This window comes from Giraffa tippelskirchi, chromosome 1 (assembly GCF_054371585.1).
Source record: "Giraffa tippelskirchi isolate mGirTip1 chromosome 1, T2T-mGirTip1v1.2.pri, whole genome shotgun sequence".
NCBI classification, from domain to species: domain Eukaryota; kingdom Metazoa; phylum Chordata; class Mammalia; order Artiodactyla; family Giraffidae; genus Giraffa; species Giraffa tippelskirchi.
In genome coordinates, this window is record NC_137275.1 from 148,359,551 (window position 1) to 148,386,143 (window position 26,593).

Genomic DNA, 26,593 nt, shown 5'->3' on the forward strand with positions numbered 1-26,593 from the left:
TAAAATTCATATGCAATTACATGGCACCCTGAAAAGTCAAATCAATCTTGAGAAAATAATAAAGTTGGAAGACTCACATTTCTATATTTCAAAATTTACTACAAAGCTACAGTGATCAAAACAGTGTGGCAGTGATATAAAGATGAGTATAAATATCAATGGAATAGAATTGAGATTCCAGCAATAAACTTATTCATCTGTTGTAAAATGATTTTCACTAAGAGTACTAAGATTATTGAATGGTGGGAAAGAACAGTCTTTTTAATACGTGGCGTGTTGGGATAACTGGACATCCATGGAAAAGAATGAAGCTGGATCCTTGCATCACACCATATATAAAAATTAACTCAGTATGGAGCAAAGACCTAAATATAAGAGTTAAGACTATAAAACTCTTTGAAGTAAACATAGGGGAAAAACTTCACAATCTTGGATTTGGCAATGCATTCTTAGATAATGAGACCAAACATGATCAACAAAAGAAAAAAACTGGACTTCATCAAAGTTAAAATCTTTTGTTCATCAAAGGACACTGACAAAAGAGTAAAAGACAATAGCAGAATAGGATAAGGGGGTATAGGAGTGACTGTTTTATGGTACTGGGTTTCTTCTGGGGATGATAAAAATACTCTGGAGTTAGATACTTGTGATTGTTGAATAGCATTGTAAATATATTGAAAGCCACGGAATTGTATATTTTTAAATGGTTTAAATAGTGATTTCTTTTAACGTTCAATAGTTATGGTTTTTCCAAAATACAAAAAGTAGTTCAGAACTCAACTAAACAGAAAAGTGTGTGTATTAAAAAATTCACCTCATGGAAAGTTGTAATAATTTTGTATATCTTTGTCCTAATTTTCTTAACCCCAATAACTTGAAATCAGTCCAAAAAGGTTTCCTAATAAAAAGTTAGCTTCTGGTCTACATTTAAAACAGTCATAAATTAAATATATTTAAATTCAATTAAAATAAAATTTCTATTTCTTTGAAAAAATATATGCTTTTAAATAAGAATGATGGACCTTCTTTATTTAATACTTGTATCAGTCCCAAATGGGGTTTTAAAAATAATAAATAGTCAACTGCTGTGTATAATACAGTTTTAGTATTTGAAAAGTTGAATGTATCAAATTTAAAAATGAACAAATACCATAAAAGTAATAGCTTCTCCTAAAAACAATTATGTTTAGTTTAAATTATTTAAAGTACAAGAAAATAATTTCTACATGAAAGTTCTTTTTATTTGATTCTTATGTTAGAAGTTAGTATTAAAATTCAATTCAGCAGGTTAAAAATTATTTTTAATCCAGAAAACTTGGTGCATAGCTTGAAAACATATGTGCTTAAAAAATCTGAATAGCTATATTATTTGACTATGTACAGTAAACTGTGCCAAAGAGCTTGGATGTAACCACAATCATTTTTACTGCACAAGCGGATAGCTCAAACCCTCCTTCTGTACTACTCTTAGTTTCTCCAAAAAATAAAATGCATTAGACAGTCCACAGTGGCCAGAAAAATAAACCTGCAAGCTCTGGCTTGAAGACAGATGGGCTGCACCTCCCTGAGAACTTCAGAGAGGACCCGCTGGGTCTCTTGCTTATCACCCATTTGTTCTCACCTACACTTTGCAGAAAAGAGAATTAGTCCAATAATCGATTAGCCTTTCCTAAAATTTCATGTCAAGCTTGAAAAGTAATTATAATTTAAAAATCACTATACATATAGAAATTTGCAAAATAACTATTACATCTAAAGGGGGGAAAAGCCATATAGCAAAAGTAAAACTACAGTGGTTGTAGGCCAATTTTACAGACATCTTTCTTTTTATATGATGTTAAAATCAAAAGAACTGCAAATGAAGAACTCTATGATTATAGCTGTCCTGTTGCAATCAGTCTTTATCATACTTAAAAGATATATTTTGCCATCCTCACAACAAAAGGGTAAGGTATGACATTTAGATTTCACACTGATGATGGTTTTTGTCTGATGTCAAAGTCCACGCACAAGACAGCTGCTGTCCAACATTATTTTCCTCTGTCTGAGGAGACGACAAACAATTGGGTTTCAAAGGCAATATTAATTAGCATAGAAAGGTATGCCATGTACATGACATAATTTATTTTTCCTATCTAAAATCTCACCATACACTGAAAAAACAAAAAAATCTAACCAAAATGGCTTTTTTCCTACAAGCCTAAATTTCAGATTTTTAGCATATTTGGATTTGATGTGATCATATTTAAGCTACACTGACAGGCTAAATATTTTAAACGGGAAGGAGGAGAATTCATAGTTTCAAATATCACTTAAAAATAACACTCAGAAATTTAAAAAATCAGATTTTTTTTTTTCAGAATGCTTTTGGTGAGTCACTTTTAGCTAGTCACTTACAGTATCAAAGAATACAGATTCTCAGTGTTTTTAAGATGTTAAAATGTATTAAATATTAGTTTGTTAATGCTATTTATTATTTCCTTAACAGGATTAGTTTTTAGGAGATTTTGACTGACTTAAAACTGTATTATATTAAAAATTTAATTCAAAAATTATTCTAAATATGATTCATTCATAAACTCCATATATCTTAAAAGTACTCGGTATTTATATTTCTAACAAATTATCTGTTAAACAATAACAGAAACACATAAATAATATTTCTCTACTTTTAAATAAGGGGTTTCCCTGGTGGCTCAGTGGTAAAGTGCCTGCCTTCCAAGAAGATAAATTACAACCTGGAAAATATCATTGCCTAGGTTAAGGTAGATGAATACTTCCAAATACAATATATGATATCTCTCTCTATATATATATATATATATGTATATGTATACAGGATAGTAGGCTTAAGAGTGCTGAGAGGGACGATGTGCTAAGTCACTTCAGTCATGTCCGACTCTTGGCAGCCCCACGGACTATATAGCTCACAAGGCTCCTCTGTCCATGGAATTTCCCAGGCAAGAATATTGGAGTGGTTGCCATTTCCTCCTCCAGGGGATCTTTCCAATCCAGGGATCAAACTGGTGTTTCTTACATCTCCTGTATTGGCATGCAGGTTCTTTACCACTAGCACCACTTGGGACAGTGTGTTCAAACATTTTATCATTATGAGACATGATGATACCTTAATCACCTCTAGTTCAGTGAGCAAAGACCACAAACAACTCAAGTGCAATTATACTAGTTTGGAGAAACCACTATTTTCATAGTTTTATCAAGTACATAAAGTGAATTCTGAAAAAAGTTATGCAATATAGCATTGTCCAATACAAATTTTCAGTCATTTGAAAGGATCCTCTTGTTAACTTATTTTTAAAGAAAGCTACAACATGAATCAAAGTACTCTGTAGTTAACCTTGATAAAATTAATGACCAGGAGAACTGTATCATAATACAAGCTGAACAATATTGAAGAAAAATTATAATACCTTATGAAGCATATTTTCTACTGTTCTCATATGATTAGCAACACATTCTTTGTCTCTAGAAACAAAATAAAGATTAAGTATTAGTAAAACCCAAACCCTACTGTAACTGTCATTCATTTTAGTGTTAAGTCACTGTTACTGAAAAATAAGGGTTGGTTTTCATTGTACTCCTTCTAAAAGTGTAAAACCTCACCATATTCACTGGTATATTTTCACATTTAACTCTTATCTTCAGTTATATTGCCTGCCATAAATTAGAGGTGAGAAAAACCTTACAAATATCTTCAAAGTTAAAAAAAAAAGAGTGAAAAAAGAAAGAAAAAAGAAATCATGATTACATAATTGATATACGATGTGTTGAATAGGTTAAACTTGCCTTCTTTTAGCTTCTAATGAAAAAGACTTTAGAAATATTAATGGAGGATATAAATGGCCATACTATGCACAATAATATTTTCCCTTTGACAAGTTTTTTGTGCTATAATAATTACACAAAAACCCTTTATGGCCTTGACTAGAAATATACAAATTTACTATTCTCTTCTCTAGGCTTGTATATTGAATTTAGCTTTTATGATGAAATTAAAAGTTAAGACGGAAATGCTGAAGACAAAATTTGAATGGTGAATTACAAATTAAAAACTGTAAATAATGTATTAGCTCTCCAAATTTCAAATCAGCTTTTTTAGTGTTATTAAGAATATGTGCCCATGGTCACAGATCTCAGACACAACAGATTCCTGAATTACCAGCAGTACTGTGGAGACGCAGTATGAATCTAAAGGTTTTATAATCTTGTTTTCATTAATCTGAGAATTTTCAATGCTCTAAGACATACTAAAAATTACCTATGCTAAGATTCTCATTTGACATGAGAAAACCAACAGAAAAATGACAGCAAAAAACTGATTCAGTCAGACTTATATTTTTAAAAAATGACAATTACATATACCCAATATGGTAGCACAGTGTTATAGAGCTTTACAATTATTCAAATATGTATTGGTGGGTATTCAAACATGCCAATATTGTGGCAAGGTGTAAACTCATTTTTTTCATTATGTGTGAGCAATATCCCAAGCCAACTGATAAAGCCGTGGATATCCTAGGATTGCAAACTGCTTGTTTTGTGATTTAGTTTATAGACTACATTCATATTTCATGTTATGCTTAAGAACAGAGTTTGTCTCCAAACATTTTTAAATTGTATTTATATATTTGTAAATATACACACACACACACACACATATGTATACATGTGTGCTGCGTACTTGCAAGTACAGGAATCAAGAATTCCAAATTTAGAAAACAGTGAGTGTATTAAAATTAGATGTTTTGTTAGTCCATAAATAGATTTTCTTTAAGTCATGCAGTTTGTAAAAAGGGTTGTCTTAAAGTACTCCATGAAATTTGACATGGGGAACAAATAAAAATACCCAAGAGAACAGTTCAATTTGAACTTCACAGTGTATGTCAACTTGATTACCTGGTAAAACGAAAAACACTCCTATCACATTTACATAGTTGCCCACTCTGAAAACTGCCTATTTTTCCCTATTTAACATATTTGAATATACAGCCATAAAATTAAAAGAATTTTCCATGATCAGTATGCTTTTATTGCACTTAAAAAAATGCTATATTACACATGTTGATTATATACTAACATTTCTTTATGAAAATATGACTTGCAATATTAGAATATCATAATATATTGCAGAAGCAAATTTGGAAGGCAATGGAACAGAAAGGGTTGAGAAATATATGATACGGAAACTATTCAAAACTTTAGAATAAAGTGTCTTATAGGTTAGGAGTCATATGTTAATGAAAACCTGGTTTCAAACAAGTTAACACTACAACAGAGCCTAAAATACACAACATTAGCGGTTATATAGAAACTTATTCTTTTCTAAGGTTTCTCAATAAACTATACATTTAGTATGTTGAGTTAAGAGTTTTCTCTTCTTGAGGATATATCAGAGAATTTCAAAGAGAGACAGCTGTACTTTTGTTTTCTAACACTGTATTATCCGGGGCTAAAACCCAGAGCATGAAAGTAAGAATTGATCTTTTGTCTGTTTTAAGTGATCTCCCCAAGGTCCAAATGCTCACTTGGCTGCCATGCGGAGGGCACTCTCTGCATCATGGATGTTCTCCTCTAGTCGACGCTTGTCCTGCTCCAGCTGGGTAAGATGTCTATTGAGCTGACGCAGAGATTGATCTTTTCTTCTTAGCTCCATCTTTGCCTCGGAGAGACTCTGCAAGCAGACAGAAAACAGAGTTACTTGTCAGCCTCGATAATTAACTTCAATTTATGCCATAGGCTATTAAACAAAGAAGGATACAGACTGACTGAGAAGTAGACTTGGGTCATTACACATCAAGGTTTAACAAATTTTTGGCAAAAACTTAACATACGTGCTAAATAGAAATGATAGAAGTGAGAATATTCTGAAAAATGTTTAGCTGCAAAATACATCTCCATTTTATTTTTTAAAATACTACAAGGTGAATACATTCTTTTCTTGGTAAAAATATCTGATTATTAAAAACCTCAGGTTATATTTTCCTTTAATGACAAAAAATAAAGATCTCAATGGAAAATGCACATGAAATTTAGAATCTGTGTAAAACAAGAACTATCATATGGCCAAAGTGTGTGTGTGACTGAGAGGAAGGTGGATTAGGATACCAATAAGAGAATGGGGAAACCAAGATTTAAAAGCATCATTGCTATCTTTATAAATGTATCTGTAACAGATTGCTATATACATCTCGGTGAAAAAACAAACTGGACTCCAAAATAAAATTTACCCATTTCCCATTAAAAAAACTCTCATGTCAGAGATAACACAAACCTGACCAACATTTCAACAGAGAGTTATAAATAAAACTTGTATTTGTTATTATAAAAAGTCATAAATATTTTCCTAGTCAAAGAAGTACAAAATTTGTTGATTGATGTTTGTTTTGCTATGTGCTTTAATCTGAAATATTCACTTAGCACAAGTTTCAGGATACAAGAGTACAACTTCATCTTGGAACTAAGGCTAAAGGTTTTAGAAACTTGTAAGTTAAAGGAGCATTTTCTTATTTTAAATTCTAGGATGTAAAATAATATAGGGATCAGAGGATATCTTAGCACTGAAAATCTGCTCATTCTTCTGCCTATGAAATTTCTAGAACATGAGCTTATCCACCAATTTTTCAATTAAGTTTGTTGGACACTGAGCTATATAATTGATTGTATATATATATTTTTGCTTTTTTCTAAGAGTTTAGCCACACATAAACATTCACAACCATGCTTCAAATACCCAGTAAAGAACAACAAAAATGCAGTAATTTCATGTTTAATACTCTTCTAATAGTATTATTTTAATGTACTCACAATAAAATAAAAAACTCAAGCTGCCTGCATGGGGCTAAAACAATTAATTCACTCTATAAACACTGTGAATTGAAAGCAAAACCAAGTATTTTTAAACGCTAAAAAAAAATTTAATTTAGTATTTTACTTTTCAAACAGTCAAGCTGCGTGTTGTCAGACAAATACAAGTCAAAAACTAAAAATAAGCAAACTATGATTACTTTTTAGACATTATGTTTTACTTAAAATCTTTAGTACTAACAGATCTTCAAGAATATCCCACTTTGGAAGTAGTCACTGATTCAAGCCAACTTTAAAAAGACAACAAAAAAGAAATTTGAAAAGCTGTGCTAAACCTACTTAGTCTGTGCCAATGTTAAGATATTTAAAGGCACTGAAGTATCATGAGATTTCTTTCTTTAAAAAAATAAAACCCACTTGAGCCCTTTTAAAGTCAATATTTCTGACATCTTTCAGGTAATAAAAAAAATGCTATTTTTCAGATGTGAAGATAAAATTAATGATCCACCACCAGTTACACATAAAGCTTGAGTTCTTTTTCCAACAGAAATAACAAAATGTGCCAATCCATTCAAATTCTCTTGCTCAGTAATTCTTATGACTAGAGGTATATATTTGTGAGGGACGTTCAGGATATTGATTCCAGTCTTGTCCAGAGTGAAGCTCACTGGTCCAAATCTAAGGGAACCCATGACCTTAAAATCACTATAAAGCCACACTTGACTTTTAAGCAATTCCATGATACCCTTCCAAAGAAGATATAACTCATGGAATTAGAATCTCCACTGTGTATCTAAATCTACCAGTTTCCATCAGCTTTCATCTCCTTCTCTCAGGTGCAAGGCCAGGGAGCCACCCAAGTTTCCTAAAGCTCGCACTACATCAGAGGTACAGCTGAATAGTTTACTCTAAGACTAAACCTACAGACAACAAACAAAACATGGCAGAAATAAAGTGGTATGAATCATACTTCTTTAGTGTAAAAATAAAGAGATAATGGTTTTTGAAAAAAGAATAATCATTTATATAACTTATGGACACAGAAGTCTCATTTTTAAGAGCTGAGGAACATCACAATGCAGTAATATGTCTTTTTACTGATATTCACATTTTTGTCTTTGATAGCAAAAGAAGAATCCTTAAAAACCCTAACACTGAGCTTTTAAAAAAGAAAAACATATGTATATGTGTGTGTGTGTGTGTATATATATATATGTGACATACACATATGTATTTACACCATTTATAAAATATATTACAGATTGTGACATACACATATGTATTTATACCATTTATAAAATATATTACAGATACATATAAAGTTTGAAGTTCAGCTTTTCTTTACTCCTGTTCAGATTTATCTAATTAAAACTCATGATAAACTTCACAGACTCTAATATTTCCAACCGAAGGACTCAAACCAAGAAGGTGTGCCTCTGGGCAGCAAGGCAACAATGATAAGCAGCAGGTTAGCCACTAATTTCTCTACCGGGTAGATTGTGAAAGTGTGATGTTCTGATATCCAAGAAACTGTTCAGGAGAGAATAGGATAAATCAAGTTTAATAACTCTGCTCCTAATTGTTCCCCCAATGCTCAACTCTAATTACTTGGAGAACTCTCCTGACTGTCACCTGATATTAAGTTGTTGGAGGCTGAGCCTGGAACAGCAAGATAATCAATAAACATTTAGTGGGGAGAAGAATGAAGATCCTGTTAAGCAGTGGGAACCTGCAGCACCCAAAGCCCTTCTGCTCATGAGAAAACCTATGGGACAACCATCGTGATTGCAAAGCAATAATCCAAAGCACTGTTTTTAGGCCTTGAGGCCTTTAGGCAACAGTACATTTGAGGAAAAGAGGTTAACACGGTCACCCTAATTACAGCCCACTTTCACATACTTCATATATAAGCGAAGACAAGCCAATTAGGTAGAAAGGAAGATAAGGGAAGTTTTATTTGTATACTAATTAAACCCCTGATGAAATTAAAGGAAAAACATACAGCTCTGTAATTGTGTCTGAGAAAGGTCACTTCAGGTTCAGTTATCAGAACAGCACAGCCTTGAGATATTTCACTTAATCCACAATAGAGCCCTCATTTTGTACTCAGGTCTTAATATTTACCAAAAAAAAAAGAGAAATTCAAAGCCTGATACTGCATTTATCTTTAAACTATGTTGTGAACAATTTTAGCTATTAGAAAGTTAATGCTAAATATAACAAAAGTTTAAAAGGAAAAATATCACCTAGACAAGAACCAACACCACAATATTATTTATCAAACATTCTGAGTTTTCACTTTAAATCCAAAGTGTTTTAAAGCAACTATTTACAACAGAATCTCAAGCTGACTGTATTTCAGAAGCTATTCTGCAAGATATTTATTGTATTTCTTTTAAGATAATGATGTCATTGCTCACGTATACCTCTCATAGTCCAGAGGGAAAAGCCAATGCTTTCACTAAAATACTATTATAAGATATTTCTACATCTAGTTATTTTCCTAAGATGGTCATGGAAAGCAATCTATCACTAATGAAAGATGGCAGGGTAAGTATGGATACCAGTGAAGTAGTTAAGTACAGAGAAAGCTTAGGGGCAGAATATAGGAGAGATGTGAATATTAAAATACCAACACGTTTTTTAAATGTCTGTTTTCTTATCTACAGTTTCTGAAGTTTCTATAATCAAAGTGTTACCACTGAATAAGAACACAAATCATTTTCTTAAGTCATACATAATTTCATACTTACTTCTAAAGTTCTAAACATTTATTACACTTAATAATTTTTTACAAATTAATTGTGAATATAAATTGAAATTCTATTACTTTGCACCTATGAAAACATTTTATACAGTGGAATGTTTAATAATATCTTTATTGAGATACAATTCACAAGCCACATAATTCACACTTCTAAAGTGCAAAATTAAGTGGGTTTTATTATATTAACAAAGTTGTGCAACCATCACCAATGGAGGTCTTTTTTGAAGAGAAGTTCTTCAAAAAAAAAAACTAATCAAAACAATAGGGCAACCTAAATATAGTATATCTCATTACCTCACAGCTAGCTCTAATTTTAAATGACACAAGATATACAGAGTTTAAATTTTGTTCAGTAACAGTTTCAAAAGTATAAAATTTATAACACGAATTCCCTGAATTAGAATATTTGATTAATAAATGTGGTATTTAGTACAAAAGTTAGTTACCTGAAAGAATGTACAAAAATCTCCAACTATTATTCCTGGATGTTCAGGGAATCATCTAACATAGCTCTTTCTCATAAGTACACTACTGTACTGCCTTAGACCATTACGCCAGCTATGAAGACCAAGCCCCAGGAGATTTCACTTTCATAGATTTTCTTTTGTCTAATGGGAAATATCTATGGATCCACATTTCTACAGACTAAAAGCTAATGGCTTTTTCAATTTGGTAGAAAAGTTAGTCATACAAAATGTAAGACCAGACAACAACACAAGTGTTAAAAAGAACAAAGCTACATTTCCTAGGTTAAGAAAAGAACATCTGTAACATTTTTTTCTAAAATTGTACTACTGTCCCACTGTAATTTTGGAATAAACATTCCTAGATTGTGATGAGTTAGGTAAACATCTCAAGGCATTAAAACTCATGTTGGAAAAAGAAACAGCACTGTCTTTTGCCCTACCATTAAAATATGACCACAAGAAAATCATATTAATTAAGAATTAGTTAGCTGTTGGGTGGGTCAAACTATGCAGACTGCCACAAAAAGTATAAATTTAAAATGATACAACCATCAGATTTATAATTGGGTATACAAGTTAGGGATAAAACTAAAGAATGACATATTTTATAATAAAGCTTGAAAATCTGTGAGAAAAGCAACTAGAGAATTTACAGTAAATATATAATAGTAAAAGATGTTGGTATGTAGTAAAATTAGTATATGAATAAATTTTAGTTTTGGTATTCTACATTTTATATGGACAATTTGTATTAAAAGTTCTGCAATTTTAAGTTACCTTCTTAATGACATTATCTTCTATTATTTTCTAATAATAAACTGATGCAAAACATAGCTGACATTAATAAACCAAAGCTAAAGATCAAATAACTTACCCACTTTGGGAATGAATAAACAATAGCCCTTATTAGAACTCACATGTCTAGTAAGACACAGATGTGAAAGTGTCCTATAAACTGTAAAAGGCTACATAAATTTAATATGCATAATTAATGTAACAGTTAGACTTCTACATGTAGTGTTATTACACAGTCTTCTTTAAATCTCTCTATATATAGCAACTTATGAGTTTCTATTTTAATTTTACATCATCCTTTACATATAAGCATTATATAAACATTCATAAATTGTTTAAAGTAAGTATTTCTATCACACTTGAAAAAGGTAAAATAACATTAACAAAAAGGTATAAAAAAGTCACTTTAATAGAAGACCATATGGTAGATGATTTTCAAAAAATGGAGCAGACAAGCAATGAAAATTCATCTTCAAAATTTCAAAGTATGCTATAACGTTTTGCTGTATGCTTTATGATTATTGGCACCACATTTCCACATGTTCCTTTGAAAACATCCTCCTAAATTCCATCAGTATAAAAGGAAAAAAGTTAATCCTGTCCAGTAAACTCACTGAAAATGATCAGTAGTAAAATATAGTGGAAAGGAAAAGAACCTCATAAAAGTGTTCACAACATATTTAACACCATTTGTTCCATGCCTCACACAGTACTACAAAACTCTGGTAGACTAAGTGTGTTAGATAATAATAAGGTAAACTGGCAGAGAAATTGTTAAAAGACACTTTAAATGACAAAAAAAAGGAGGATAATAAAGAGAATTACAAGAGTCCTCTCAACTGGAAAATACACTCAGAAAAGTACAGACAAGTGGCAGCTAGATTTATTGTGACACATGGCATGTAAGCAGTAATGTGGCAGTAATGTTTTCTCGGAATATAAAAAACAAACTGCACTTGGCTGCACTACAGACCTTAGGAGACAGAAACTAGCTGCAGGTGATAGCCACCATGATGCTGCTCAAATAAAACCAACTCTTACACGACCTCTATTTTGTCTCAGTGAATAGCTAATAAATAAAGGGATGGAATACAATAAGCTCTTCTGTTAGATTTCATCAGCTATGGACTGCTCAGCAGGTTCTAAAAACTTCACCCAGTTGACAGTCTTTAGTTATGTGGAGGTCCAAAAATTTGCAGAATTCCCTAGCAATATTTTAAATGAGTCAAGCTATGAATTAGGTTGCAGGAAAATATCATTTAGAAATTAAATACTTCTTTTAAATCATTTGGGAATTACCTAAAACAAATGTCTACTATGAATTGAGAAATATGAATAATTTATAAGGAGCTTCATATGGTTGGATTTCTGACACTTAAAAATAACTTACTGTCAGAAGAATTTTTCAATTTCAAGAATTCTTTTTGTGATGTAATTGAATAGGATGGATAAATCCTATACAATAATTAAAATATCTTCATATTAATATTTTTATTGTACTACAAAATTTAAATGACTACCTTGATTTGCTGAATATGTTTTATATTAAATAATATTAATAAAAGTAAATCCAATATCAGCTGAGTAAAAATTAATTATTTAAGAGAATGTGAAGGTCAAGTTTAAATTAGAAAAATAAACTTAGGTTCTTTTACATTTAAATGTAGATAAAACAAAGTCTGAGTCTTTTTCTTAAGAAAATTTATTCATCGGGTGAATTTTTGTGTATGAGATTTCACCACTGATTTCTATCTTCATTTTAGAGATATATTCACAGGGGAAAATTCTGAACCACAAACCTTTCCTACATTTCCTGATCTGAGCATTCCACCTTTGTATGAAGGTACTAGGTCTGTTCTTGAACCATGCCTATCATATTAGAAGCGTGCAATAGATGTTTGCTATTTTAACTTAGTTCACCCAAATCCTAGGGGAAAAAACAGCTAGAATGACAACTGAAATATATTATCATTATCACACAAGCATTTTATAGTTATATTAACTCAATTGATTTATCATAGTCCAGTGAGATAGATTGCATTATCACTTCTATTTTACATGCAAGGAAAGTAAGATCAGAAAAGTTAAGTAATGTTCCCAAGATCATGTAACTATTAGCTGGGTTTACACCAAAATGTGAGCCCAAGTCTTCTAAATCTAAACCCTTACTCTTTTTTTCAGTTGAATAACACTGGTTTATAACTTCATATGTTTCACGTGTACAATATTTTATGAAGACGTCCATATACACTGCAGCATGCTCACGACCCAAAGTTTTGTTTCCATCCATTACCATACAGTTGACTCCCTTTACCCATTTCATCCTCTCCCACCTCCCTTCCCCTCTCATAATTAGTACTGTGTTCTCTGCATCTATGTGTCTAAAACCCTATTCTTTATCCTGCACCACAATATTAGTAACCATCTCTCCAGATTTTCCATAAAAATCCACTAACTGGGAATTCCCCATGGAAAGAGAAAACTTGTATTTCACCTATGTGTCTTTTTCTTGGTAAGGTCAGTAAGGCATTTCAATCTATTTAAATGGCTGCTTTCTATTTATATTGAAACAAATTCCAGTAAGGGCATTAGTGTTATACAATGGCACTGCTTCAACATCAAAAATCCAAGTATGCACAATTCAAGATTCCCTCTGAGAAAGTGGAATCACTGTCATCACTTATGTACTAATGAAATAAGAAATTAATATTTGCATAGTAAGGATAAATTATGCAGCATGCCAATGCAGTACAGAATTTTATATAATTCAAAACCACACTGGGCTGTTACTTTTATATTTTCACCTTTTAAAAAGAAAAGGAGTATCTCTGTCTTTTTCCTTGACAAATAAGCATCAGCAATGAACTTTTCCTGCAGATCTTGAAGTTTGGTTAACTAGCACATACCTCTACTTTTAAAACAGTTATTAAAGGAACTCCACACTCTCACAACAGTATACCAAGCTCTATAATCTCAGTACTTGTATCTAAATCCTCCTGTTAAGGAGATTTTAATGCCTCTGTAAAAAGTCATCTATGCATCTAATTTAATCTAAAATACCACCCTTAAAGCACTGTTACCATACAGACTACATTATCCTGCTACAGTAACAGAAGAATTAGTAATTAGTACTGAAATTTGTTAATCTAAGATATGAAAGTAGAGTTGTATCTGACTTAAAACCATTCCATTATATTTACTCTGAAAGGGAGAGGGGAGAGAAGATGAGGGAAAGGAAGAGAACTGAGAGATGGAGACCAGCAATTCAATACCACAGTTCTGACGCTGCGCCAAGTCACAAACATTTATTCACAGCAAAACTGTAATAGGAACATATTTTCTCTATTTATTAATTTACATTTCATACTGCTGGTTTTGAACTCTGGCTCGGTGTAATCTAGGCGCCTTACTTCAACTCTGTGCCTCAGTTTCCTCATTTGCAAAACAGGAATAATAGAAAAATTTACTTCATAGAGTTGTATCTATTTATCGTATTTATTCATGTGAATAAAGCCAATGGCAACTACAGTAAAACCTGCTGTTTCACCTGGTTGCCCTCACTGCTCAAATATCTCTACTACAGCAAACAGTCTAACGAGGAGGTAAAAGTGAGAGTGGTTCCCCTGTATAAAAAAATGTACCTTCATCGAATTTGGCCCTCGAAAGTAAAACAACCTCTTCATCTGGTGTCTAACTGAAGAAATGGTAACATAGTCCAACAAGGAAGAAAACCCGGCTGTTTGGAGTTTGTCTAGAATATGGCATCTCTATTTTGGCCCCTCCAGAAAAGACTTTTTAAAGAAATAAAAACAAGAACAGTTTATTGAATTGAATATTCTGAAAGAAATTTAAAAAATGAAACAGCTTAATTATTTTTCCACTATTAACTTCGAATATTCCATTAGATTTCCCTGAGGAATTCTTAAAGATGCTTTTGACCATGTAAGATTTTTGCTTTGTAGGCTGATTCTAAAACCTAACCAAAACATGGGATGTGACTCTACTGTATTTACTTTGTCATTCAAGATACATTTATTATACGTCTATCCATGCCAAGACTGTAAATACTAGTAGTAATAGCAATAATAGCTAACACTTCCTGAATACTTACTTATGCCAGACATTAACACAATCAGCCCTCATAACAACTCTATGAAGTAAATTTTATTATTATTCATATTTTACCAATGAGGAAACTGAGGCACAGAGTTGAAGGAAGGTGCCTAGATTACACAGAGCCAGAGTTCAAATCCAACAGTATGATATGTAAATTAATAAATAGAGAAAATAGACTCCTCTTGGCAAGGACTTCCTATCTAAAAAGATGTAGTTTAAAAAGTATCTTGTATTAAAGCTAGGTGACCAGTGTCGTGAAGTGCATTCTCAGCAGAATAATATGGCATGTTCTGAGAAATCCTGGAGGTAACTTTAGTCAGAAGATAAGGAGCTATTGAGAATGACAGGAGAAAAGATGAAAAAGGTACATATAGGCCAGATATGGTCAGAAAACTAGAATTTTCCTTGCAAATGATTTTTATAAGTATTCCACAGAGTTGCATCAGTACATCTTGTGGGGAACACTTGAATTAGCAAACTCCCAAACTGCAAACTTCTTTCAACCAGAATTTGCTTTACTGTTCACTGTGAGCTTTTGTACAATTCCCAGCCATGCAGCAGCGTTCTCTGATCTCTGTCTCGGGGATCATACACAAAAACTATAACTGCCAAATTAGAATGAATACAAGAGATCATTCTGGCCATACTGCAACCATTCATTTACATCTTCAGTTGGACTCTAATAAAGTTTTAATAAGATTTCACCTTTGAGAATCAAGATTCACTGATATGCTAGATAAAAAGGGATTTTAGAAAGAACTGGTTTGTGATAGATCATTTTCCTTAGCATTATCTGAAATTCACTTTTATACTACTCAAGCAGAGTACATATTACTTACTTGATATAAGTGCAGCTGCTGCTGCTGCTGCTGCTAAGTCGCTTCAGTCGTGTCCGACTCTGTGCGACCCCATAGACGGCAGCCCACCAGGCTCCGCCGCCCCTGGGATTCTTCAGGCAAGAGTACTGGAGTGGGTTGCCATTTCCTTCTCCAGTGCATGAAAGGGAAAAGTGAAAGTGAAGTCGCTCAGTCGTGTCCAACTCTTAGCAACCCCATGGACTGTAGCCTACCAAGCTCCTCCATCCATGGGATTTTCCAGGCAAGAGTACTGGAGTGGGTTGCCATTTCCTTCTCCAGTGCATGAAAGGGAAAAGTGAAATTGAAGTCGCTCAGTCGTGTCCAACTCTTAGCGACCCCATGGACTGTAGCCTACCAAGCTCCTCCATCCATGGGATTTTCCAGGCAAGAGTACTGGAGTGGGGTGCCATTGCCTTCTCCGATAAGTGCAGCATCCTAGCCAAATATTTTCTATTTCTACCAATAAGTGCTTTTTGAATCATATAACAGAGAACCATAAGCTTTGTGTCATAAAAATGTATGATGAAAAGAATCTACTATTTAAGGAAGCACTAAAAGGTGGATTAACAACGAACTTAGCAATTTTCTAAGGAGAACTACACCATTTAGTCTATAATTTCAAACACTTTTTTAAAACTTTTATACATTGGTTATATATGTTGAGTTACCTTGGAGAAAAAAGGTTAGAACAAAGTTACCGCTGGCAATAACCATTAAGGTTTCTAAATAACTAAAAGAGTGGGTACTAGCTCTCCCATTCTGTGATTAATGAACTACAAAAGTTAGTTTTTAACATATCTCCATGAAATAGAAAAATTTTAATCCCACTTCACTCTATCAATTATAGGAAAAGATACTGAGACTGAGTAACACACAGGCTGCTAAAATAAAGATGAAAGTTCACTTCTAAAAACAACCACAGTTTCAGCAACAGTTAGTAAATTCAAACAAAGTACTAGGAAAAAGCAGTCAGATAGATGGACCCAAGCCTCAGTACAATTTCTTGAGAAACTGTACTTAGGAAAACATGTGTCTGTGTTTGGGAAGTAATGGTTGGAAATATTTTTATATATATATGTATATATATATATATATATGAAACATTTATTTAATATATATAATCAAATCATTTGAGGAAGTAACTTAATAGAGCAAAGCACTGTTTTGCTCGAGCTTTGCTTCAAATGGAATTTTCCTGTGTGAGGATATGCATGTGTGTTCACACATGTATAGATACATACTCAATGAATAGTACCATTTTGATTATAAAGGTTTTCCCATAACATTAGTATGGTTTACAATTCTGGTCCCTCTGTAACCAACCCATTCACTTGAAGAAAAGAAAAACACACAGCTGTTCTATCCTTCTAAATGAGCGAGATCACCATCTAGTGGTAACTCCTTAAAAAGACAAGCATAAGGTTTCTGGAGCCTAGAAAATGTTTTATAAAACATGGAAGATCCTCTGGAGAAGGAAATGGCTGGCTACCCACTCCAGTTTTCTTGCCTGGAGAATTTCACGGACAGAGGAGCGTGGCAATCCATGGGGTTGCAGAGTCAGACATGGCTGAGTGACCAATACTTAATAGTCTAGAACATTCAAGTTTATTTAAAGAAAAACAGAATAATACACTGAACAATCTTTTTATATGAATAAGAACTCTAAGCAACAAAAAAGGTGCCAACAAGACATATGGCTCCATGTTTTCAACTGTCTTAACAAACTAGAGTAAACCAGTTACAGATATTAAACTGCAAAGTTATACAAAATTTGATCAATATGGCTAACAAGAAAACAGATTCTTTATCTTCTCTGTATTTTATAAAGTTTGAAAAATTAGTTATTTTAGCTGATTGTATTTGTTCCACTTTCTTGAGGGGGAAGTATAGTCTCCTGTCTCACTGAGATCTGGCTTGATTATGAAATTGATGGAGCCTCTTCTGGCAAGATTATATATTCCTTGTCCTCTCAGAATCAAGAGTGCCCAAGTTTCTTTCTTTGGCTAATGAAATGTGGGCAGAATTTAAAACAGTGTTGCTTCATGAGACCAATAGTGTCTAAGGTAGAGGCTGCTCTTTCAGCCTCACTCATAAAGTGAAGAACCCATGATGCAGAAGCACAGCTAATCCATGATGAGTGTGTACATGTGAGAAGCTCCCTATCATAAGGCCACTGAAATTTTGGAGTCATTTGTTACTGCAACATTACACACAATATACTGACTGATACAGTTTTATTCCCACATGTGACAATTTACTCTATAAATTAGACAGCTATGAAATCATCTGTGGATACTTTAGAAAATCAGTTTCAAGTCTGATTAGATCATCAGAAGAAACTAACTGTAACTACATATTAAAACCAGACCAAGTCATTTGATATTTTTGGCAGTATAAAGATATGATAAATGTATACCACTATCTTACAGAAAAATATTGAGTCTATGCACTATAAATCAAAATAAATTTATCCATACAGTTATAATTCATTAAAATAGTTTTCTTCCAAAGCTTTTCCTAACTTATATATGCATATTTTAATTGATATTTTCATTCTAAAAACTCTAATAAGAAAATATGTCTAAGCAATTCTCTGTTCTCTTTCTTCCCTGTCTGAAAAATAAGTTATATTTATTGACATTTTAAAATGACTGTGATATATTTCTAAATTTTAAAATGTGGTACTACAATACTATAAAATATGATACTATATTTTTAAGATACATATATGATAGACATATTAACATGATGTAAATATATTCATTAAATTTTTGAAAGGTATACATCAAAATGGTAATAGAATTACCCTTTTCTTATTTTCCTTTTTTCTTTTCTTATTAATATTTTCCATTATTTTCAACATAATATATATAAACAAACTAAACAAAAATACACAACTGACACAATTCTCTTAAGATCAGCTTTCAACATGAAATCTTAAATTTATATACAGGATATCATAACAATAGTAATTCAAATTGATTTTTTAATGTGCTCTACTCAACAAAGGGTAGGAAATTATTCAGTTATATAGCTACATAACCCTTTATAGAATGGTCAAAATATCTATATATAGACAGATATATGTAATATACAGTTAAGTTTAATCACTATCATTTATACAACCCCTTGAGAAAGAAGGTTTCAATGATTTGTTTCCCTTCCAGAAAATAACCACTAATAGCCTTAGTATTTCTTAAGCTAACAGTCACATCATAATTCTTCCATCTGATTCAAGGGATTTTGTCAAACCCCCTTTATAATTAAAGTTGCCTCTTTTTAAGGCTTTTAGCCATGACACAGCACAGAAATCCTAAATACACATTCTCTACTGATAAATGATTTTCTAAATTCCACAAGGACTCTATGTCTGTTTTATGCCACAAGACTTAGATCATAAAAATAAATGATTTCTATTTCTACCACATAAGTACACTTGATGATTCTGGTCCACTTTGCTACTCTGCCTTTACTCCTGAAATAAGATAAAACCACTATAAAGGCGTTGCTGTTTCATCAGTCACAGTGATTTTACCTAGTTGGTACTCTTAACAATAATCATGGTAAAGTACACACACTTCCTTAACAACATTTTGGCATTTGGGATGGTTTTCATTATCAGAAGGCAAAACTGAAAAATATGTTTTACTCTTTATAGTTTCAGGCATCCTAATTTTATAGACGTTAATACTACCTTATATATTCTTCTGGAATTAAAACATAGAAAATAACACTTGCACACATTCCCTAAGATAGAAGCACTAAAAAGTCATTCACTAGGTAACCCTTTACTTGTGAAAATATTAAAATAAAATTCTAATTTTAAAATTAGTAAGCCCTGGTATTTTCTGAAATAGCATGTTGAATTAGTGATGTAACAGTAAAATATTACTAAACTTCCAAATAAAGCTTGAGCATATTAATTGTTTCCTACAAACAGAAAGGTATGATTTAGAACATATATAGAGGTAAAATCACCTCTAAAATGAGTTAAACACTGTCACCTAATCATGTTACAAATATAAACATATAATTAGGTAATTTTCTCCAAGTCTCAGACACTGTAATTTATGCTCACTCTATTATAAATGTAATATTCTAAAGTTGGTTACTGTAATTGAACACAGTTAAATATTTCCGAAACAAAGCCACAACTAAGTCTCTGATTAATGAAAACTAAAATTAACACTTTCAGACAGTAAATAAATTTTGATTAGCTCTTTAAATTATAATGTACTCTTTACTAATTTAAAAACTGGCCTCCTAAAACAACAAATAAAAGTATTTTCATAGTAAACCACAGAATACTTATAATTAGTATACGGTTTGTGTCATTGCTATAGTGCACTCAAAGCAAATGATATTTATAGAGAAAAGTCTTTTTTTCTTTCTTTTTTTATGTTTAATTGGTAGGAAATTGCTTTGCAATGTTCTGTTGGTTTCTGCTCTACAACAACATAAATCAGTCATAATTATGTATATATCTTCTCCCTGGTAAGCCTGACCCCCACCCCCACATGCCTCCCTTCTAGGTCATCACGGAGTGCCAGGCTAGGCTCCCTGTGTCATACAGCAACTTCTCACTATTTTACACATGATCGTATATTTATATCAATGTTACCTTCTCAATTCATCCCACCCTCACCTTCCCCCGTTGTGTCCAAAGGTCCGTTCTCTACTAGGCTTATCAGTACCATTTTTCTAAATTCCCTATATATGTGTTAATATATGATACTTGTTTTTATCTTTCTGATTTACTTCACTCTGTTTAAGAGGCTCTAGGTTCATCCATTCACTACAATTAACTCAGCTGTAGGGAGAAAAGTCTTACTATTATTAATATCATTATCAATCAACATCTCGGGGCTCAGTCCTTGTACCACCAATTACTAGCTTGGCAACCTGGGATCAGTTAAATTCTCTGTGCCTTGGTTTCCTCATCTGTTAATTATGGATAATAACATTTATCTCAAAAATTATTTTAATAATAGGTGAAATATTATCTGCACATTACTTAGCAGAGTTCTGAGAAACTAAAAATATCTAATTCAGGAACAAATGGTAATAAAATTTAAACAGTTCCTGAAACCACAGTCCACAAAGGATGTTTATAAAATTACAGAGAACCCCTTCCATAGTTAACAATAAAATAAACCACAGAGCAAATACAAGTTACAAGTTTATAAAAGTGAATTTTATAATACATAAAGTATCTTGAATCTAGTATCAATTCAACTAATCATAGAAGAAATTATTTAAAGAAACTAAAGACTCTCACTTAACATGGCAAAAATCAACTTCAGTTATTACGTATTTTATGTGGCATAATATACATGAATATCATTTACAAAATTCCAAATAGTTTACATATACTTGAAAATGCTGGCTTTCAGACTGAAATGTATATTTCAGACTAAAATTTAACTTCATTTAAGGATAGAGTGCCAAGAGATCAAATGCCAGTCACAACTGAATAAGGTCTAATTAGAAGAGAAAGAGATTTGACTTGTACATCACTTGAGAAGAGGTTTCAACATGCAAAGGCCCACTCTAGACTTCTGTGGTCTTTCTATGGTGTTGCACAACTAAAAGCTTAAAAAATAAAATGTTTTTAGACTTCAACTATAGTGAAAAGGAAATGGAGAACATAGGGATATTATATTAAGATAAAAAGTAAAGGCACCCGAAAGAAAATTCCTTGTAAACAGTGCTTCTTCACAGAAAGGAAGACAAAGAGGAGGCCAGGGCAGGGGACAAAAGAGAAATCAAAACCAAAATACTCAAACAGCCTCTAACTCGAAGGGAATTTAATATTGCAACAAAACCAGAGAAAGACAGAAACCAAGAAAAATCATACACACTGATACTTAGGCTACCAGGAAAAATATGATTTCAAACATTTTCTTAAAAGGCAGTTTTGTAGGCCTATTGATTCTTCTCGTGCATTTCAAGGTAAAGTAGTTACTTTGTAGTCAACTCAATAATGTAACAAAGATCTCTTAGGAATCTGGATTTAACAAGAGCCCTCTCTATTTTTGAAAGAAAATCTAAAGACAAGTTAACAGCTCAAACTAACTGGAATAAATAGTATGCAAGTACATGTGCTTAGCATGCAATCTACTTACGCAATAATCCCATTCTTCTTCCAAAGCATAAGTCAATAAATCTTTCCTACTGCACTGTAAATTCCAAGGTCATGGACAAAGATGTTTATTAGTATAATTACAATGTAGAAATAATACCATTAAGCCTCCAGTTCCAGGTTTCATAAGTTAATAGAAATAGAAGATTAAGAAAGTGTCAAGTGTGGTTTTAATTCTTAGACACTAAAAATACTCCTAGTGAGGTGCCTTTCTTTTACATGACCTAACTTCTAGTTTCATTTTCATTTGATCTTTGAAGCTGCTAATATAGTTTAAAGTACTTACAAAATACAGTTCTGTGATCATAAAAATTAAGAGATGGCCTTAAGAAAAGATGAGGGAGAGAGCCAAAATTGGTAAATGGCTCAAAGGAATTCATTTATGATAAGATGAATCACTCAACTTTAAATAAATTCAACAGGGTCTCTGTGTTCAATTTCTAAATACATAAGATTCTACATAATTCTTTATTTTTGTGGGGCTGGAAGGTTTATTTTTTCATTTTTTAAATTTATTCTTTAATTGAAGGATAATTGCTTTACAGAATTTTGTTGTTTTCTGTCAAACATCAACATGAAGGAGCCTACATAATTCTTAAACAGTGTTTGCAATCTATCCTTATAGAACTGCAAAAATGCACAATACTAATTGATTCTTGATTGTCTTCCAATATCCAATGGCTTCATTTTCTACTCCCAATAAATAATAAGCAGAGAATCAGTAGTTCAGAGAGAAAAGTTTCTGATATCGTGGCCAAAGACTCTAAGTGCATGGTTTCATGTGAGAAAGAGAATAACATTAAAGAAGAATATCTCCATCCCAGTGTCTACACTTCCTATTATTATGGACTTTATTGTCTTTAGAATTGATTGGAAAGATTTGGTAGTTGTTTGGGGGGTTGTTTCGTCTGGGGGGAAACCTCATTTTTAAAATGCTTTCTGTCTAATAAAGCAGCAAACAATAGTACAGAACTTAAGAAAATAAATAAGACTTTCTTCTGTCACTGGAATAACATATGAATTATAATACTATAGAGGCTGTTTACATACACCCTGTATATAATGTATGCGAAACAGTTAAAGCTAAAGTAAATCTCAACAGGTTATCCAGATCTGGTTATCTTTCAAGTTTTACTTCTCAGAACTTTTCACCACCATAGAAAGAAACAACAAAAACACTTTCTTGTATGGATATTTACTTTAAACCAGATATTCACTTAATGTCTTAGTCACTTATGAAAGTATAAAAACTATTCCAAACAGCATTCCAACAAGGGATCTTCTGGGTACTACCAGTTGTGTCATTGCTTGAGGGCCAATAACTTAGTCAAATCTCAGCAACTCAATAGAATACCAACTTCTCTACCAAAGACGACAGGTAAATTTATTCTCCTTAATCCCCACATACTTCCCCACTGTCAGTCAGTAATAAGCTTTTCATATTTGCTACCATTATGACACAGAACTCTTTCATAGAGTTTTAACATAGTTCTTATACATAGTTTCAACATATATAAGATGAATCTCCTGTATAGCAAATTTTGCAGAGTCTTCTCAGTGAGAGAGAAAACACATGGTAAACAGATTAATAGCTATTTAAGTGTTAGATAATTTAGACCTTAAAATTAGTAACTAACTTTCACGGTACCCTATTTAACCAATCTCACAACCTCAGATCTTTCCTCTCTTTCTTCTTTTCTTCTCATTCTCTCTCATTTTTATGTATTTTCAGAATCACAGCCTTCCATTCAGACAGACCTACCTGGTCCTCATTTTTTTAAATTTCACTTTATCAGACTCTTCTTTCAGGTTATCATATATCATTTTTTCTTTTTGTCATTGTTAATTCCCCATAAGTAAAAATCTGTATCTACTACTTTCATTCTCCATCCACACAGCAAATGTAATAGAAGAGTAGGAATTTTAAAGCCAACAAATCTAAATACAAATTCCTACTTTAATATTTACTTGCTAAGGAACTTTGGTCAAATTACTAACATCCCTGAGTTTTATTTTCCTAAGCTGCAAAACAAGAAATTATGCTGCCTATATAATGGGTTCCTATAAGGATTGGACGTGGTAATATATTTGAAGTGTCTATCAAAGAACCAGACACAATTATCACTCAACAGATAAAGTCTTTCTATCCTTCACCACGTGAAGTCTCTGGTTCCACCACTGTTGTAGCTAAGGCAGGACTCCATGTGTCAGCGTCCACCTTCCAGCCTCTTCCACATGCCAATCAAGAAGGAAAAAGCTCACTTATGAACTAAGGATATATAAACCCTGATGACTCTTTCTTCAAATAAACAGAAGCTAATTTTCTGACATATTTTTAGAGAAGAGTAAAATAATCTTACAGAGAGAAACAGTTTTACTGAAAACCTTAACAATTCTCTGACAACATATGGCTTTTACAAATATTATCATTCAGGCTTCTTTAGTACCTTCTATATCTGTGCTGGGCCTCTTTACTCTGTACTATACATAAGTGTACACTTACCTGTTCCCTGCCAGTAAACTGAGATGTACCTGGGAACAGGAGCAGCTATTCATTGAACAAATTTTTTCTTTGAAAAATATCTTTTCTTAATGAGTTGCTACTTATAATCTAAGCCCAGGGCTTCCCTGGTGGCTCAATGTAAAGAATCTGCCTGCCAATTCAGGAGACACAGGTTCGATCCCTGATCCAAGAAGATTCTACATGCTGCAGAGCAACTAAGCCCGTGCACCGCAACTACTGAGCCTGTGCTCTAGAGCCCAGGAGGCACAGCCACTGACTCATGCATTGCAACTACTGAAGCCCATGCATCCTAGGGCCTGTGCTCTGCAACAAGAGAAGCCACCTCAATGAGAAGCCTGTGCACTGCAACTAGAGCGCTGTCCCTGCTCTCCACAACTAGAGAAAAGCCCACGCAGTAAAGAAAACCCAACACAGTCAAAAATAAATCAATACAATTATTCTTTTTAAATCTAAGCCTATACAGAGATATTTTCAACACTGACTCAAACTTACTACACACTATTTCTGGGCATTTGACACCATTGGAAATGTTTTCAATGAAACTATTCACATACAACTTATTTGAAAGTGAAAGTGTTAGTCACTCAGTCGCATCTGACTCTTTGCAACCCCATGGGCTACAGCCCCCGAAAGGCTCCTCCACCAGTGGACTTCTCCAGGCAAGAACACTGGAGTGTACAGACATTCCCTTCTCCAGGGGATCTTCCCAACCTAGGGATCGGAGAATCCCCTTTTTAGGTCCTGTTTTTCTATACCTCTTTTTCTCATTGCCTTCCAAATTTAGATCTCCCCTACAGTTGTCTACTCTTCCTTTCAAATTTTCTTTTTTTTTTTTTTATAAATTTATTTATTTTAGTTGGGGGCTAATTACTTTACAATATTGTAATAGTTTTTGCCATACATTGACATGAATCAGCCATGGGTTTACATGTGTTCCCCTTCCTGGACCCCCCACCCACCTCCCTCCCCATCCCATCCTTCTGGATCATCCCATTGCCCCAGCCCTGAGCCCTTGTCACATGCATCGAACATGGTTTTCTAAGATATTTCATCTACTCCTTACCTCTTTCACCATACTTTACTACAACTACCAATTATATATTTCCTCAAATTTATGATCATTTTATTTGATCAATTATGATCAAATTAAATAAAACCAAAATGTGAAATCAAAATCTTTCTTTCATTCCCCAAACTGATCTTATCTCTTTATGGTAGAAATATTATTAATCTTACAAAGTAAAATATTAATTTCTCCTTTATTCCTCTCAATTCTACAGCCTCTATACTCACTCTGTTAAGTTCTACCATTAAAGATCTTTAATAAAGAAAAGTTCTCATCTCAGGTTTTAAGTGGATAATAAGATATAAGAAAGTTAGTCCTTTTCCCTCACTCTGGCTCGGAGGAAAGCAGATCATGTATGGAGAATTCTAACATTAATTGGTCAGGCATAGCTTAGAAGGAGAAAAGCCTATTCAGCTACAACAATTTGGATACGTGAAACTAGAGGTTTAAGTATCACAAGATTTTTAAACCCAAAAGGTTTATTCAATCTACAAGAAACAAAACTTAAGACACTCTCACCCAACTAGCTTAATCAGCTCCTAATCACTAAATTAGGAGCAAGAAAGATAATATCAGATACAAGCTAACTTTTAATGAGTATAAGCAAAGATATAGCATACTCCTAGGTATATATGAACACATTTTCAAACTTAGATGAAATGAAATATTTCTATAGAAATACACAGTCAGGCAATTGATTCAAGAAGGCCCAAAGTCCAGTTCAAAACGACATTTCCTCTCCCTATGAAAACTCTGTTTTAGGAAAAAGTATCAACAAAGAACAATAAAAAGGGAAACTGGCTATCTATAGAAGAAAATTTTCAAAAGATATATATGAAAAGCAAAAACAGCTGGAAAAAAATGAAGTGCAGTAGAGGAAGCTTCAGCTAGAGTCTAAGTGGAAGATGAGTACAGAAAAGAGGGGTAGTGGTGCTCTACAAACTGAAAGAGACTCAAGATGTGAAAACACAAGGTACAATACAGGGCAGGAGTAAGTCCAGGGGCAGAAGACAGAAATCAGGTGAAAGACTACA

At 32.8% G+C, this 26,593-nt stretch overlaps 1 protein-coding gene across 20 annotated transcripts in view; it reads right to left on the reverse strand.

The window, feature by feature from the left end:
• The window catches only part of CCDC171 (coiled-coil domain containing 171), a 351,005-nt gene that overhangs the window by 119,954 nt on the left and 204,458 nt on the right, over positions 1–26,593 (reverse strand). For 19 of the 20 annotated variants that reach the window (XR_014056567.1, XR_014056570.1, XR_014056565.1 and 16 more), the window contains 2 exons: positions 5,547–5,692; positions 3,432–3,486 (listed from right to left, as the gene is read on the reverse strand). Coding sequence is in view for 14 of the 20 variants with exons in the window: in XM_081499610.1 (XP_081355736.1) it covers positions 3,432–3,486; positions 5,547–5,692 (201 nt within the window). In the remaining 6 variants the exon portion in view is untranslated. The remainder of the gene's footprint in view (positions 1–3,431; positions 3,487–5,546; positions 5,693–26,593) is intronic. The other variant, XR_014056569.1, reaches the window with a different exon arrangement.